At 42.9% G+C, this 19,002-nt stretch overlaps 1 protein-coding gene across 1 annotated transcript in view; it reads left to right on the plus strand.

Annotated features, from left to right (window-relative positions):
- The window catches only part of gli2a (GLI family zinc finger 2a), a 69,823-nt gene extending 59,265 nt beyond the window's left edge, over positions 1-10,558 (plus strand). Inside the window, exons 10-14 of the mRNA XM_037489461.2 lie at positions 2,383-2,532; positions 3,874-4,038; positions 4,147-4,428; positions 5,467-5,833; positions 6,014-10,558. Of these exons, the coding sequence (XP_037345358.2) occupies positions 2,383-2,532; positions 3,874-4,038; positions 4,147-4,428; positions 5,467-5,833; positions 6,014-8,325 (3,276 nt within the window). The 3' untranslated portion in view covers positions 8,326-10,558. The remainder of the gene's footprint in view (positions 1-2,382; positions 2,533-3,873; positions 4,039-4,146; positions 4,429-5,466; positions 5,834-6,013) is intronic.
- The last annotated feature ends 8,444 nt before the right edge of the window (positions 10,559-19,002 follow it).

Consider the following 19,002-nt stretch of genomic DNA (forward strand, 5'->3'; position numbering starts at 1 on the left):
CACACTGCAATTCTGCACGATGCAATTCTATTATCACGGTATGATGGTGTCAAAATGGCTTTTGTGTTATAGCTTTCCGTCAGAAACCATCATTGGGTTATTCTGTAGACTTTAAATTGAAGGAACAGACCGATAACAACCCTACACATTTTGTTTCTAGTCTGTCCTTTATGGGGTCCTCCTGTCTTTATCTCCTTCTAAATAATTTAAAGTTAACCTCGCACACACACACCAATGTTTCTAGTCCACCCTTTATGGGGCCCTCCGTTTTATCCAAACTATAAGTATTTTTAAATACTTTTAACAACACATTTCAGGATCTAACCTCAGGTTTTTACATGTGTAATTGTCCACTTCCTGAGCTGATGCATGTTTAAAAGGGGTATTTTAAACATGATGCACTGCAGCCCCAAAAATGTTGTTGAGGGGTTCCAACTTTACACCTACATGTTTCTAGTCCACCCTTTATGGGGCCCTCCGTTTTGTCCAAACTATAAGTAACTTTTAATACTTTTAACAACACATTTCAGGATCTAACCTCAGGTTTTTACAGGGGTAATTGTCCACTTCCTGAGCTGATGCATGTTTAAAAGGGGTATTTTAAACATGATGCACTGCAGCCCCAAAAATGTTGTTGAGGGGTTCCAACTTTACACCCACATGTTTCTAGTCCACCCTTTATGGGGCCCTCCGTTTTGTCCAAACTATAAGTAACTTTTAATACTTTTAACAACACATTTCAGGATCTAACCTCAGGTTTTTACAGGGGTAATTGTCCACTTCCTGAGCTGATGCATGTTTAAAAGGGGTATTTTAAACATGATGCACTGCAGCCCCAAAAATGTTGTTGAAGGGTTCCAACTTTACACACACATGTTTCTAGTCCACTCCTTATGGGGCTCTCCGTTTTGTCCAAACTATAAGTAACTTTTAATACTTTTAACAACACATTTCAGGTTCTAACCTCAGGTTCTATAGTCAATCAGTACAGTAGGGAGACGATGCTATGGCGCACTAAGGAGCTCCAAGGATGAAATTGTTTTATTAAACATAGATCAATATGTATTTTGGAGTCATTTCTTATAATGACTAATTGCGCCCTAGTCTGAAAGCATACAGTAATCTGAACTACAATCTATCCAAATTCCAACTAATTCATTACTGCAATTGATGATCGATGCAATAGTGTTTCAGTGGCAATTAAAATGTACAATTCTTAAACAAGTCAATTCTGTGCTCCTTTTATGTCTACTTAGGTAAACAAACTGCTATCAAAAGAACCTGGACACCCGAGGAAGCGGCAGCGGTGAACCGGCATCTACGGAGATGCATTACCATGAACAGTGTTCCAGGCAAAGAGGAGTGTCAACAGTGCATTAATGCAGACCCTGAAGCTCTCCGAATGCGAGACTGGAAGGCATATAGAATCACTACTTTGAGACGAAAGTATAAGTGTGAACTTGCTGATGCACCGTCATATTGACAGTGTTAACAGTCTCTTCTTGTGAGGCCTCTTTGTAGGCAATGATAAAGTTAATCTTGTCCCAGTGACTTTTATTTCTGAACACTGAACAATTGTCCAATGAGTAACTGAAACTATTCCGCGCCCCCACAATCAAACGCCCGCATGGGGAGATTTTAGCTTTTACTTTACTAAGTTAATAAAGACAAGAGAACATATTATGTGTTAAGGAGTTTATTTTATGCAATGTCGTTTGAGAAATGGTACTAGGAAAGCGTTGAGTAGTGTTGAGCTGGAGTTCATTATATTAATGAAATTTAATGCCCCATATACCTTTATGATGATCTTTGGTTACAATGACATCGAGCCCTACAATGTCTTTGATAAGCAACAAAAAATATGTAAACATGTTATTTCCATCAGAAGACATTGTGTCTTGCGAAGATACAAAGTCTAGAAATGGTTGTCTTGCTAAGATATTAAAACTAGGATTGTGTATGTGTGTGTGAAAGAGGGACTCGCAAGTTTTGAATGTTAGAAACAGAACCCCACAAAGTGACAAAAAAACTAGCAAGAGAAAAAAAGTTCTGAATTTTAACAAATTAAAGTGATGGTAATTATATAGATTTTTTTTTCATCTTACTGGATTTTTTACAATGTTGTAGCACTGCCAGAAAGGGTGGATCCCACATTTGGGTAAAATAAGTTCGGGCCCTACAAAGGAGGAACACGAGTATGTGTGTGTGTGTGTGTGTGTGTGTGTGTGTCAAAAGAGAGAGCAAGACTCTTCTGGTGGGAAAAAGACAAGAATTTGCTGACCCTCTTCAATGAATACGCTCACACCCTCTTGTCTTAGCGCCTGCATACCCTGGTGGATGCTACAGTGCAATTATTTACTTGAATTCAAATTGTCTCCTCAGCACATCAACAATGATCACATCCACGGGGAGAAGAAGGAGTTTGTGTGCCGCTGGGACGAGTGTTCACGGGAGCAGAAGCCCTTCAAGGCTCAGTACATGCTGGTGGTCCACATGAGGCGTCACACAGGGGAGAAGCCGCATAAATGCACCGTGAGTACTTCTTATTCCTAAACATCGGACTAACTCATTGGCTGCTGTACATCTACCAATTTATTATGGAAATGCCCTGCATGTCCCATAATGCAAACATCTTTATAATCCCTCACCCCCAATTCATAATGCAGAATGACATACCCTGATGACATTACATGATTATATGCCATTTAGCTGACTTACATTGCATTATAACTCATGCATTACATTTTTGCCTGTGGAGCAATTAGGGCTTAGGTGTCTTGCTCAGGGACACTTCGACATGGCACACGGGGCAGCCGGGATTTGAACCGCCAACCTTGCGGCTCCCAGGGCACCACGCTACTCCATGCACCACCTTCGCCCACTAAAAATAACACTATTAGGGTTACTTTGTAAGACTTGACAAGGTTCCTCCAGACCAGCACATGGACATTTTACAACTTTCCTTATTGACTGGCTCTGTAAAAACAGATTTGTTTGTGCTTTATTAAATATCATATGCTGGATGCATTTCAGGATTTACTGTCTGGTTAACTGGTTGAGCAACTAGGAGGGAATTACCCACTCGCTAGCAGCCCTAGTCTGTGTGCTGCAACCCTTTGACCAAAGAACATTTCCATTGGAATTTCCTTGTGCTTAGAGCAAGGGATATTTTTTTAAATCATGAGGGTTTTATTGAAGCCTTCATTTGCTGTGTGAAGATCAGATCGGGGGAATGTTTGCTTAGCTTCAAAGCTTGCTCTTGTGAATGCATTAAAACAGATGACTTGTGATGGAGAGATTGAAGAAAGCTGATTGACAGCATGGGTGTGTAATTAAAATCTGCAGACAAGCAGGGGGCCGTGGTTTCCTAATTAGACCAGGCTGTGTATTCTCTGTGCGAATCCCCCGTGCATCTCCACCCAACACTTTAACTCCCCTTCCCTTCTTAATGGAGAGTCTTCTGACTTTTAGATCCGATTTCTGAGCTAGTCAAGTTTGATTCTCTTTCAATTTCAAAGCCAATTATGTTGACAATGACTGTTCAGAATGAATCCCAAATTATAGCTTGTGCAGCACAAGTGAAGACAAAGGCTAAACACAGAGTTCTCTTTGTCTCAACAAAGAACACCAGTCAAAGAGCTCTACCACCCTTCACACTCACTTTAGATATTTGACATAATTGCCCTTTTCACCACACTGTAGCACTGCTTGGCCTTTGCGTGGCAAGCGACTGTAGGCAGAAGGCCAGGCGTAGATTCATGTAAACGCACAGGGCATTTTCCTTATTCTACTCCAGCCAGCTGCAGAGCAAACAGCACAGAAGCTCAGGCATCCCGTCTCACTGTCTGTCCGTCCATCTCGCTCTCTCTGCAGTTTGAGGGCTGCGCCAAAGCTTACTCCCGCCTGGAGAACCTTAAGACCCACCTCAGGTCTCACACGGGGGAGAAGCCGTATGTGTGTGAACACGAAGGATGCAACAAGGCCTTCTCCAACGCCTCAGACCGGGCCAAGCACCAGAACCGCACGCACTCTAATGAGGTACGTTTGCTCACCTGGATGTCGTGCATTTGACCCACAGTCTGTTTAGTGATGACGTGTAGTGCAAATTATCTATAATGTTAATTAGTTTTTTTTCTCTTTTGGCAGAAACCATATGTGTGTAAGATCCCGGGCTGTACCAAGCGCTACACGGACCCCAGCTCTCTCAGGAAGCATGTTAAGACAGTCCACGGACCCGATGCCCACGTCACCAAGAAACAACGAAGCGATGCACCTCCGAGACCACAGCCGCCCAGAGGCGAGGGGGAGAACGGGGCCAATTCCAAGATGGGGGCAAGAGTTTCAGACGGCAGGGTTGAGCCAAACAGCACCTCTAGAGGAGTGGAAGACTGCCTACAAGTCAAATCCATCAAGACTGAGAACTCTATGGTGGGTACCGATCACGTGCAAAACAAAAATATATCCCAAAAAAAAATCTATTTTCAAGAAATAGATTTTTTAAATTTATTTTTCACTTTGGAGTTTGATTGACTGCATTTCGAAGGAGGGGCACACCCAATGATACGTGTTACCTGAAGAGGACAATGTAATTGCATGTCTGTGTGTGTATGGGACGCAATTATTCTCCTGTTTCCTCTTCCACTAACATTATTGTGAGGGTTAATGTTTACCGCTGGAACTGCCTGCATCCTTGCTAACTCACCTCTGGTTGTTGCTTGAACTTGCTTTTTTCAAGTTAACCTTTCTAATGGACAGACATCACTGAGGTGAGCACCTTAACTGTCTCTGTGACTCTCGCAACCTAGCATGAGAAGATGTGTGAATGTTTTGTGTTACGTTGGTGCTTTCTTACGATATGTGAAATGTTCTATTTGCATGATTATCCATTTTCACAGAGGTAAAACCTTCATGTTTGTATATAAGATGCCCATATATGCATGTACTGTATGTGGACACACACATACTTTATCATACAAATACTGTATATTTTCCTGTTCACAAGATATCTAGCAGTGGCCTCTACGTTCGGCCGATGATAGAAGTTGTGGTCACATTAATATGCAGACGCATCAAGCTGTAAATCAAGACTTTAGTTCATTTTCGTCCAGTTTGATTTACTGTCACTGCTCAACTGTTGCTCACAGAACTCATCTGGTATCCAATATTTTCTTGTTAATAAATCAAATGATTTTATGATTAACGAGAACTATAGACCCCCGTTAGTTATTTAAACACTATTACAATCAGAATTTCCTGAATATGGTGATTTTTTAATATTGAAGAATACACAATGAAGTTGTCTGAACTCACTTTAGCTTTTATTTTCGTTTCTATTTTCCCATTTCATTTCTTATTTACTAGTTAAAAAGTAAGCAATGTAGCTCTGTCATTTAAAGTACAGCTCCTATGGTTTGATTTGTTCCACTTCCATCAAATTCCTTTTTCCTCCCTGTTGCCCTCCATCAGACGTATCAGTCCAGTCCTGGTGGCCACTCGTCATGTAGCAGTGAGCCGTCGCCGCTCAGCAGCGCCAACAACAACGACAGTGGAGTAGAGATGGCCCTGCACAGCGGGGGCAGCTTCGGGGACCTCAGCGCACCGGATGATTGCCCCATGATTGACTCCACTGTTTCCGCTGGGGGACAGCGGGCTGGGGTGGGGCTTCAGTTGAGAAAAGCTGTGGGTCATGTTGGCGCGGTCACCATCAAGCTGGAGAACATCAAGAAGGAAAGGCTGAAGACAGTGAGGGACTCCTGCCCCTGGATCAACTCTGCCCCCCAACCACCGCAGGGCCAACGCAGCAGCATGAAGCTGCCTCCCATACCTGCAGTCGGTAAGTATGAGTTGAGGAGATGTTTGCTGCAGTATTGGGAGTTGTTGGCAGTTCGATGAGGGTGCAAGATGCCTAAATCACATCATGTCTACTTGTAGTGTGAGTCCAATAGCCATACAGAATTTGAATTTGAACAATTGGCTGGTGTCATTATCCAATCAAGTCCTTTTATTCTGCCAGGTTCCCTGCTGGAAAGCTCCAACACGATCAGTAACTCGAGTGGTTTGTACCCTGGTCAACGCGTTGGCGACCTGTCTTCATCTGAAGTAACACTGCTGAACCAGCTGAATGAGCGCCGTGACAGCACCACCAGCACCATGAGTTCAGCTTACACCATGAGTCGACGCTCCTCCGGTATTTCACCCTGCTACTCCAGCCGCCGCTCCAGTGAGGCGTCGCAGTTTGGTACTAACCGCCATAACAATATTAGTTCGGCTGACTCCTATGACCCAATCTCCACTGATCTGTCTCGGCGCTCCAGCGAGTCTAGCCACTGTGGAGGTGGTGGTGTCGGTGGAGGTGGTCTACCCAGCGCCCTTAGTCTGACACCAGCGCAGCATTATCGACTTAAAGCAAAGTATGCTGCTGCCATTGGTGGAGCTCCACCTACTCCTCTCCCCAATATGGATCGGATGAGCCTAAGGACACGCATGGCACTCTATGGTGACCCCCAGGAAGGCACGCTGCACCCATTCCATCAGCCAGATTTTGGAACTGTGCCTCGGCGATGCAGTGATATTGGATATGGCACACGGAGCATGATGCCCCACGAAGTACCCACCAGTTTTCCACGTCGTGCCAGTGATCCAGTGCGCCGTCCCACTTTGGACCCTCTGTCCTTTCCAAGGGTTCAGCGCTATAACAGCATGAACAGCATGAACCCTGTGAATGGTCCACCAGCTGAACGCCACCAAGCACTGACTATGCAGGGCTACACTCGCTCTGATGGCAGCCTGCAACGCTACCCATTTGCCCCCAGACCTCCAAGCATTTCTGAGAATGTAGCAATGGAAAACATGGCTGTGGATGGTATGATAATTGGGGGGGAGCAGGGTGGAGAGGATGACATGGTGCTTCCAGATGATGTTGTGCAGTACCTTAGGTCCCAGAATTCTGGCCCTTCAGGTCACAACTTGGGGCAAGGCGATTTCCATTCGAACAATCTGGCTAAGGGCTATCAGACAGGCATGATGCCATCAGCATCATTTTATGCTCAGAGGAGAATGGCCATGACGGATGCCAACATGACTCAGTCTGGTCAGGACATGCAATCCCACCAGATGGGTCCCGGTGGCTCCCATCAACCCTTCTCAGCACAACCAGGCAATATGAACAAGAATAACATGCCGGTGCAATGGAACGAGGTGAGCTCAGGCACTGTGGATACCACAAAGAAGCTCTCCAAACAACAACAACAACAACAACAGCATCCTTTAAGAGGAACCTTGGTTGTTCAGCCAAGGCATAATTTGGGATCCTTCCAGGGACAAGGTCAGGGCCTGGGCAGCAATCAACAGGTAGTGCCTATGAGTCAGAACATGTCTATACAGGGGTACGCAAACCACAACAGCCAGAGGGTGATGAGCCTCCCCCCCCAGCAGCATCAGCAACTAAGGGATTGCAACCCTGCGAACATTAGTGAGCAAATGAGTCCTCAGCAAGGGTTTGGCCAGGAGATAATCCCAAATTCTATATCTGGGAGCACGAGCGTGAGACCTATCCGGAACAATATGGCAGTTACAGAACTGCACAGTTACAGAGCAAGGACACAGGCGGATGCGTATTGTCATGTGAACCAGGTGGATCAGCAGCAAAATTACAATGTTGTCCCTCAACAGCACAATATCCATAATGGAGGCAGAGGAATGTTACAACCCAGGCCTCCCATGGAGCCCAAGGCTATTGCCAGGCAACATGGGTCTAGCGTGATGCAACCAAACCGAATACCCAAGTCATCTGATTTGAACCGCAGAGTTGGTACTGACACATCAGAGGCGAGCCCAAAGAGGCCCACTGGCTCATCAGCCCACAACAGCAACTCTGCAAATCCAAACTCTGCTATGCTCTACTCGGGTCAGGTTCATATGTTTGAGCCCACTTCGGTCAGCTTTGATGTCCCCATGCCCCCGAGTGCTAGTCATGCTCCGGCCAGCAACACCACTGCTGCAGACAACATGGCCTCACCAGGAGTCAACCACGTCTCCAGCAGTACTGTGGATTCTTCCACAAGTGCATCGGCTGGCACGGAGCATGCCCAGATTGACTTTGACACCCTGCTAGATGATGGGGACCACTCCAGCCTAATGTCGGGCACCCTGAGTCCTGGCCTCCTGCAGAGCCTCTCAAGGAGTTCCTCCCGTCTCACCACCCCCCGTAACTCTGTCACCCTCACGTCTGTACCTGCAGGGATTGGCAACATGGCCATTGGCGATATGAACTCTATGCTCACAGCCTTGGCTGAAGAAAACAAGTTCCTCAACATGATAAGCTGAGAGCAATTAAACAGCTTCTCATACATCCAGTCTTAACTCTTTTTATACCCGGAATATATGGACGACACAAAGCACTGATTGAATAATGCAATTCTGGCTATTTCTCGATTGTCCATAGCAATATGCTTGTCTTGTAATATTTACTTCAGATTACAATATGTTACTTTGAAAAACATAATAGTAGGTATAGCAAGGCTTTAGTATAATGTCTATAAGTATCTGTTTAAAAAGCCATACATTTTACCTACAACTATATGGGTACCTAACAAACCGTTGCCATTCAGTATCTGTCACTGTAATAGCTCTTTACAAAGTGTTTGTGTATGACATGAAAAAAGAGTTGCCAGGAAATGGACATGCAGATAACAGTGAATATTGTCTCATGAGGATGTGTATAGATTATGTTGGATGGTACTTAAGTTATGGTATCAAGTTTTTATGCTTAAACTAGGGCTGTCAAAGGTAAAGTATCATATGGACGTCTACTATATAATCACATCGATAATTAATGTATTTTAAACTAGATTTTCTTTTGAACCTTTTTTTTTTACATAAGAATAGTGTCGCCAGGCTGAACTATCATTACAATATTAATAAGTGAAGAGTGCAGCAGAAACCAGACACACACACTGTAAGAAATTAAAGAGCGGAAGTTTTATGCAATAAGTTTTACAACTCTTATCAATTTGTACAATCTTTTCTGCAAGGACATTATCAAAGACCCAACGTTTCTTATAGGAGACATATCATTCTCATTTTAGGACTCCTTTTTACACCTTAAGATGTTCAGATGCTTTAATGTTAAAAAAAAGCATATCCTTTGTATTGTCTGTGTGAATATCCGTGTATTCACCTTCTGGATGAAATATTCCGTTTGAAGCGCCTGTCTCTTTAAGACGCCCCTCCTAAACAAGACCGGTCTTAGCGCAAGTACAGCGTTATGTTGGCCCTGGTCGTGAAAAAGGTCTATTTCCAAATTATTTGGCCAAACCCCCAGCTTTTTCCCTATTCTTCCTGGGAAATGGTCTTCAGATGTGAAATGCATCAATTTGGTTATTGTGCCTTCTAAGCCTGGGACGCCATGTAGAGAATTATGCAGAACTGTGCAGCAGACTACAGTGCATTTTGAGGGTTGAGTGCTTTGGCGTGTTGGGGAGATGTGGTGGGGGGTGGTCCAAAGCCATGTAAGGTACGCCCCTTTGGTCTGACGACGTCAGCAAACTCTGGAACGTCCAAACAGGTCGTATTTATTGGCATTAGTTCATTATAGGAATCATAGAAAAACATTTAAGTTGTTTTTTTTCCAGTGTTTGGAGGTTGGTACACATGCCACACATGTTGAAGACCTATCAAAGTGGAATTTTCATGATATGACCTCTTTAAAGCGATGATGTTAATGAACAGAAAGCACCCAGAAAGAAAATATACATGTACAAGTTGATACATAACTACTTGTATTCATGCTCTTAATTCAATCTTGCAGCAGAACAAACAAGCAAAGACTTGGGCACAACTTGTTTTTTTTATTGCTGAGTTTCAATTACTCATAATAAAGGTTGAATGGGATTCTGCAACTGTGCATTTGCTTTCATTAAACAGTTAAAATAACCTTTCACGAAATTCAATGCTTAATTTATACAATCGAACAAGGAAGTTATGACTAATTGTGAGCCACAAAGATTAGCATTTGACAGCCCTAATTTGAACCTGCGGTTTTACACCATTATGATCCACAGATGGAACTGGTTTTGATGGCCTGAGCTCTTGGGGGTGGCACTATAAAATCAGATTCCTTCTGTGCCCTGTGGATCAGACGCATTAACTCTCAGTGGTCCCATCTCACAAGGGTAGATGAACAGGACAAGCAAATTCCTCTGTGTAGTGTATGAGTGCATATGAACCCTTGTGTCTGAAGAGTATTCTCAAAAAGAATATACAAGTACCTCTGTTTTCTCAGTAGTGATTCAATCCTAATTAACACATTGATACCCCTCCCCCCCCTTCGCTGCACCACATACTTCCCCTGGGCTTTGGGTGAACTGCAGAGTCCAGGGAGGACTGAGACTTTGATAAAGTCATCCAGTTCTGGACCGGATTGGGGAACCCGTCCTGGAAGAAATTCCTCAGTTTTATTATATTCGCTGAATTTATACGTAGCCTTGAAAATGTTTTTGTGTACGCTCCAATTCAGTTTTTTTGTGTGTATGTTGGTGTGTGTGTGTGTGTGTGTGTGTGTGTGTGTGTGTGTGTGTGTCTTCTGTACATTTCAAATAAACTATCTCCTTTGTTTCTTTTTAAAACCCTGTGTTGTGTTTCCTTCGGTATACCACAGCATGTGGTCCCTGGGGGCCTCATGGAAGCAGGGCCCATTTGTTCTCAGACCACTGTCGAGTGCACCTGTAAGGGCCAATGTATGAAGGGCACATACACTTAGAGAGAATTCTCCACAGGACATTAATGAAAGCCAACTTGATTTGAAAACATGGTCCTTCACTGCACATGATGGTACTGACACAACAAAACATTAGTTGAATGAAAAAAAACAGTACCAATGGAAGAAGTAAAGTTCCTATTTTGTCAAACATGCACTTCCAACAGCTGACTAGTAATTGTGGCTTATGTGTGATGAATAACTGGTAATTGTCGGATTGGCATAGTAACATGATAACATGTCATTATTCTCATTTCATACAATGCTGTGTTGAGCAATGACTTGCAGCATCACTGACGATCGTTTCTTTTTGTTGAAAATGCATCCAAACCAAGAATTGAATCAATAATTGTATTTTCTTCACACGTTCTTTGGCAGGTCTTCAGAAATGTTCATGCAGAGTTCTGAGGATAGAAATTGAGTCGGGGGGGACAGCATCATAAAAGGGGACAGCATTTAGACAGAATGTTCTTAAATTCCATTTTTAAACGGATTCATCCAAGAAAACTTTTAAATAATTCTTCAAACTGTCTGTCTGCAGAGCTGCATTTCTCTGTTAGTCATGTCAAAGGGAAATGACCTTTAACAAAGCTTTGTTTAACATACACAGTTTCTATCAGCATATTTAACAGGGTGTCAAATTTCTTCACACACTTTTTTCTCTTGTCTCAGTCAGATCTCTTTTGATCCTGCTTTGATAACTGCAGTGCATATGTTTGAATAATAGAGGAGCAACATACAGTATGTTGTGCTTTGAAGCCTATGCATGCATCTGACATCTTTCTTGACACACTGCCGTAAAAAAGATAACGTTCCATCGATGGTAGTTATGCGCCTTAATGCTGATTCTAGACTAGAGCAAAAACGTTTTTTTTTAAAACCCAGGTGAAAAAGAACACTCGGTGGGCACAAAATGCATATGCAGCAGTTTCTAAAGTTAGATGGCATGTTGTCCAAAATGAACAGTGGCAGACCGACCCCAAAGACATGGACTGAGAGCAACATAAAATAGGAAAGAAGAGAGCGGAGGAGAGGAGGTGCAAGAAGAAAGGAAAGGAGAGGAAAAGTCAGGAGAGAAAGCGCCAGCTACTGTCAAGTTGAACAAAGCCAGCTAGAGAGAGACTACAGATAAGGGGATATGGGTATAGAAAATATGCTAGAGTGCTAAAAGAAAGAGCAAATCACTTTTAATTTGACAGCAAATGCAGCTGGGGACTGGTTAGAAGTGGAGCCCGCTGATTGCTTTTGCCACTAGAATTCCATATTCTCTTAGAGAGAGAAACCGCCCCAGGGTGAGGAGTCTCACCCGAGAGGAGAATAAGAGGTTAGCCAGGCAGAAATGGATGATTAGACAAAGCACACAGCTCCATAGTGTAAACAGGCCACAGACTTCCACTACACCGTATCCATGTGTAATCACCCTGTTTCCTTGCCCCAAACAAGTATCTGCTAGATGAACATTTCAAGGCTCCCTCTCTGTGTTTTTTAGACGTTTTAAGCTTCTGTGTCATACCATTTCTTTTATAAAAGCATTCTTGTTTCTGTTTGAATAATAACCCATTCATATCTGACTTAAATGCACCGTTACCTAACAAAATGTATATTTGGTTTCAGAGGGACAAGAGGTCGCCTGGTGGAGCGGCACGTGTTTGATGGACCTTGCCACTTCCCATCCCATTGTTCTACTTCTTTATTTACTAGTTATTTTACAGCATTGCGTCCGTTAGGACTTACTTTGCCAACTGTGGCCCGCCATCCATCTTTGACTGGTTCGTATCAAATTCAAAAAAATATAATGGATTATGGCCTGCACATCGCTGTATGTAAATCACGGTTACGCTCCTCTGGAATTTTAGAAATAGCGTTTACGCACCTTGAAGTTCCCCTTTTATCCTACCATCGGAATAATCCAAAATAAATTTGGTGTCATTTTAAAACATTCTGTTGAACATGTACACGATGCAGTCTGAATCACTTTCATCTGCGCTGTCTGTGAGACTCAGATCATGCGGCGACTCAACCAATCAGGATCCAGGACGTATGCAAACACACACCTTGTGGATTGGCCTGCCTCCGTGTTGGAGATGGATTCATTAGCCATGGATATCAGGGGGTAGAAGAGACCACCAAGACCACCACCGAGTGCTCCCACTGATGCCCGCAAAAGGCTTGAGTACAAAGGACAGCCTTACAGAGTCGAGGCGCTTTCTGTTGCATCGCGTCAAGGTCTGTTTGATCACAAAATACATAGATTCCCCACCTGTGCATGGAATGCCATCAATGTTATATGCCAAGGTGCCAGAGAGCTTAATACGGGGGGGCCTACTCTACTAGTGAGATGTGTCTGTTCAAATACGTGTCTGTGATCTATTGCAGAATTTGGTTGGCACTTAAAGCCCAATTACTTCATAAATTCAGTTAATTCCTGTTGATATTATTTGTAACAAACAATTGTTTTTGTTAACAAGCACAAATTATTGGCTTAACAAGATTCAAATATCCACATCCTCTAGTCTATTTCTCTTCTGGTCCCTCCCTTCCTACAAGACTATGGCCAAAATAAAAATACTCATATTAGAACATTGTTGCTGTAAACACAAATGTCTTTGTATTCATGGGGGTCTTTGGGGTTTGACTCCCTCTTGGAGTTGTGTTTTTCCCATATTGGATGCCAAGTAATGTTGAGCACATTATATTGAGGACTGTCCAGAACGAAGGCAAATTACTTTGGCAATCCCAAGAATTTTAAAGAAGCACTGCCCCTCACAATTTCATCTTGTGCTATCATCAGGCCGAACATTCATCTCGTCCATTACTTTGGTGTAAGACTAAATCTTTATTTGCAGATTTCTCTTTCAATTCTTCTTTTTACCATATTTAATTCATCTATTTCTTTAGATCTATTCTCATGCACCGCTTAGTTTCTTAGTAGTTCACCAGTTCCCAGCGGCGTATGAACAGCAGCTCATTGTTTGATTAGAACAGCTGCTATTTACACTTTTTGAATCCTTTCCCTTGTGGAAACTAATCATACATTTTTTTAATACTATTTTAAAACAAGTAAAAATTTAGGTTGAATCGTATCCCCAAAGTGTGTCTCATTTGGCTCTTTGACCTTTGAGGTCGGGTCATCATAATAAAGCTATTCACTGGCTCTGCCAAGGCTTGGCTCAGTTTCTCATCAAAGGCTACTTATCGAGCTCTGTGCTTTTCCAGATCAGAGGGAGGTGACCTGTGTGAGTTAGGGGTACCTACTGCTCCAATAGAGCTTGTACCCATCCTGCTGCCAATGGCCCAAGAGGGAAGCGTGCCCCAATAAACTCTGGAAGTGCAAGAACTATGATCTACCCGCACAGAGCCTGGGGGATGTTTGTGATGAAGGCCAGCATTGTGGCCTTCCTGGGAGAGTGAGGGTCCAGGGTCAGTTCCTAACCCGGATGATGATCTCTCCTAGGTTATCCTTCATTGCAAGCCAGACTGGAGGTCAGATGCTCCCAGAGCTTCTTCATGAGTAGGCCGTTGAGGAATGTCGTTCTTTAACTTCTCAAAGGCTTATGTGAGTCACAGGGAGTGTTGTGGGGGGGTGAACTCTTCTTAGCTCTCGGTCAGCAACGTTTGGAGCTCTATTTAAATGCTTTTGAAACGTTTCCTTTTCCTGTTGTAACTGGCACAAATAATGTACACTCACTCGTCTTCCTCAACCACTGGTCTTTCCCTTTGACACGTGTGGTTCAGTAATGCCCATGAATTCAATCCGAGTGTTGGCACAATTCTTTCTTGAATACAATATTTGCTTGGATGAAGAAAAAAAAGGATTTCAATATTCCTATATGCATAAAATAATTATAAATAGAACAAAGGCAAAGAAAAATGTACTTGGTTGAAACCACAGGGAGTACGGGCGGTTCTGTTTTGTCTTGGCTCACTCAAGTATTTCTCTGAGCCACATTGACTGAAGCACCGCCGCTGTGAAAATCCTCTCAAGGTAGCATTTTTACTTCTGGAGCACACACTCGAATAAGGATAAGCCCTTAACCTGAACCTTTGACCTTGTTTAGAGATTGGGAGATCTGGGCTGGAACTGATGATGCTACATAAAAACTATTGTGGATGAACTAGTGTTTTCACATCTGCAACACTATAATTATGTCATGGAAATGCCAACTGGAACCACAGTTTGAGTACAGATGAGAGACAACCAGGCTTAGGATAAAAGGACCGTACCAACAGATATTTTAGCGTGTTTGTTTTCCTTAATCACACAGTTCTGCAACCCCTTAAAAGAGTTACACACTGAGATCATCTTCATACCCCCATCAACAAGGCAGCTGATTTAACGGTATCAACTACAGCACGTTATCTGAGGTCAGTTACCTGTAATGGCTGCAAGAGTCCCAGTTGGTGACTTGAGTCATATATTTAGCCCCCCCCCCCCCCCCCCAACCCCCCACCCCAGGGCTGGAGGCAGGAAAGGGGGTCTGATGCAAAAGGCATCAGTCAAGACAAAACACAGATTGTTCCCTTCCATACAATACACAGTGGTCCAGTTGCCAAATGAAGTACCTCTTTATAGTGAACACAGCAAATGGTCCTATTTGATCCACTGGAATTTGGTCAAACTACATCTGAAAATCCAGAGAAAGTTGCTCATTATCGTCTACTCAAAGGCCAGCATTGTCACACTAATGGATGACACCTGAGAATGCATGTTTGAAAGGCATCTACCCCGGTTGTGATGTGCAAGTACTGTTTTTGATGAAAATGTTACCTTGTCACTGCTGCTGGGATTTTCAATGTCCATCGCCTCTTAAGGACGTCTCAGTTGATAATGAGGATGAACAAGACCATGTGGGGTGTTTTCGTATAGTGTTCGTGCTGTTATAGGAATACGTTTTCAAAACAATGTGCAAAGTTGTGCAAAGTGACAGTAAATCTTACATGTGCTTATTGTGATAAGACTTAACTTCCCTGGCATCACGATCCCGACTGATATAGTAAAGATTTATTGGTAATGTACAAGCAAACTGGCAGATGGCAAGTTGCTCTCTGACAGTGTTGACATGACTCCACTAACAATGCCCAATGCAATGAAGTAACTAAAAATGTGTTACTATAACAAAATGCTTTTGAATATACTATTCAATATATTATTATGTGACAATGAATTTATGGTCACCTCAGAATAAATCATGGAAACTCAATAATCTGGTGCCATAAATGGATTAAAAATGCAGAAGAATGATGGTTATATCCTTTTCTAAAGAGTTGTTTCACAACAGCTTTTTGGAATCTTTTTGCCACAAAATATACTAATTAAATCAAATGATAAAACCCCTGAATTTGGGTTTTACCCTCCATGGACGAGTTCCATACATGAATTTTCTTCTGTGTGGTATCCTTACCAAATGACTAAAGGAAAAGCACTCACTACTTGGCTTTCAGTGTAACTCCGGTACAGGGATAAAGACTCCTCTGATACTCCAGCTTTTAGCACCCAAAGTGTCAAAACGTCCCACTTTAGGTGGCAACGCATTATCACACATCTAACCTGCGGCTGCCTGGGCGGGGGCGACTAAAAGCATCATTTTGACGGACAGCAAGAAACTCCTGCTAAATCCTTTGATATGTACATATATATATATATACAAAATCTTATGGTAAACCCACTAGTGATTATTCTGTATAATATGTAATGATCATATACACCAGGAAACCAGAAGGCCTGGCATGGTAAGATCTGCATAATGAATGTGCAGTATCACAATGTTAACGTCATTTGGTGATTAACACACTATCCCAGCTTAACCCCCGACCACCAGTCCCCAAATATTGACCGGTTAGCTGCGCTGACTGAGCTAACTCTTATCTTTATGTAGCTAATGTGAGCTGTTGATCTCACCTGCAAAAGTGTCTTCAGAAATAACAGAACTATTATTAATAAAAACAACAGTTTAAAGTTTCTTCATTTATTTTATTTGCTGTTTTTTTCTTCCCTTCCTCTTGTGTCCTATGTTCACTTTACGTCCTGCCTTTGTGTGTTTTCCCGCCCCTGATTGATTAGTCGTGTTTCCAATCACCGACACCTCCCTGGCTCTCCCCATGTGTTCCCTACGGTGTTAGTTTTGTTTTGGGATTTTGCGTTATTAGCCTTATTATTAGCTTCCTCCTTGCTGGCCAGCTTTAATACTTTAATAGCTGAAGCTGCAGATGGGAAGCTGCCAGGGTGGGAAAATGCTTTCCTCAAAATGTTATAATCCTTCAGTCAACTAGAGGGAAAAAATGGATGAATGAATACAACGGTTCACAATAAGAAAAATAATATCCAATACTTTTGTCTTTGACCAAATAACCCCTTAATATAATGTCATCGGTATTGACAGTTTTTTTGTGTTTTATGCAAAATATGCAAAATATGAACAAGCTGACATGTTAAACTAGAAAATAAATTTCTTGCTGAAAATGTTTTCCTTTCACATAAATTCATGATGCCACCAGGCCTGGATGAAGACATCATGGGAGCTGGCAGCAGCACGGGGCCCCTGAGTGTAAAAGCGCTTCCCTGTGCTTTGTGCTGAATCCAAAAGCTCTCCCCTGGTTTTCCTATTCTCTTCCTAGCTCTGCATCTCTGTGACAGCGCTTACAGGAGCCAGACCCTGGCCACCACTACACTTCCCAACTCCAAAACCCCTCACAAGCTCTCATTTCTGTCCATTAGCGATCCAGAAGGGGAGGCTGTGCTGCAAAAAAAACAAACAACAAACAAAAGACCAAAGCGGGGGCGAGGAGAGCGGAAGGGGTGCGGAGGAGGAACTTCTGTGTTAAATAATTGCGAGGTACAATTTCAAACAGATGTCTGTTTGGACTTGGCCCTGGGCTCGTGTCCACGTTAAATATAGTGATTTGATTGGAAAACAAGCAGCGTGAGGTGGGCTGGTGGCCAGCCGGACCATTCAGGGCCTCTCTAATGACCCCCGAGGGTCGAGGGGTCGTCGGAGTAAAAGCAGATCAGAGAGGATGTGGGGCCGGCGGCCAGGACAGGGCCCATAAATCTAGCCCGTTCTCAGAGGAAGCTATCTTTTTTCACTCCGCCATCAGAATTAAAATACAATCACAATTGTCACGTTGTACTCCCGCCAGTGTGCAAAGGTTATAATTCAAAGCTAGCAGACAGAGTTGGGGGGGTTGGGTTGGGTGCTAGTCGACTTTTGGGTGGAAGGTCAACAGGGTCAAAGTATTTTAGGCTCTATGAGAACCACTGCCCAGGGGGTTGTGGGAAACTGTCCGACATTCATTTATTAATATTTTTATTATTAGTAAGACCGAGCTGAAAAAGCATCGCATTATAACAGTGAAGTTGTTTCACACCAACAAGTCCTAGACATTTATTTTGGCCACGATCCCAGTAAAATGTGCCATGAATGGGATGCATTATTTTAGTGGGAACAATGTTTGCAAAGTGAAAATCTCTGATGGCATCGCTGACTGTGAATTTTTCTTCCAATTTTCAGGCCGGCTCAGCTTCTAACAGATGTGTTAATGTGGACAGCTGCACTTTATGGCAGAATGCTGCAAGACGATCAGGACCAGGATTTTCATTCCCACCGTTGAAGGAAGACAACTGCTTTTTCGGTGGGTCAAGAAGATTCTTTACGTATTCAGGCTGCCAAGAAAGGGAGAGAGTGGAGAGAACTTTTATTTTCCTGCAGCAAAGGGCTTAGTCAGACCTGACCGTGAGCTGGGATCAGTGTTAGACAGCCCTGATGCGCTCCCTGCAGGGGAGGAAGTAGTGGGTCAATATCACTTCCACCCTCACAGGCCACATGATGTACAGCATACATGACGCGTCTTTAATTACAGCCAATGAAAGGATCTTTTACGGAACTTTCTCCCAAGCCTATGCTTGAAGTACATTCTACACATGATTAATAACTGTCAGGTCTGGTTCGTTGACAATAGGTCAATAGTTAGGAGTGAACAATGAATGTTGGAAGTTAGAGCAAACTATATATATACAAACTGCGGGTGAAATAAGTATTGAACACGTCACCATTTTTCTCAGTAAATATATTTCCAAAAGGAGCTATTGACATGAAATTTTCACGAGATGTTGGTAACAACCCAAGTAATACATACATACAAAGGAAACAAAACAAATTTCAAGTTCAAGTTCAGAAGTAAAGTTATGTGTAATAATGTGAAATGACATATATATATATATTTAAAGCTATTATCACACAAGATATTCA

Source organism: Pungitius pungitius, chromosome 10 (genome assembly GCF_949316345.1).
Source record: "Pungitius pungitius chromosome 10, fPunPun2.1, whole genome shotgun sequence".
Taxonomy (NCBI): Eukaryota; Metazoa; Chordata; class Actinopteri; order Perciformes; family Gasterosteidae; genus Pungitius; species Pungitius pungitius.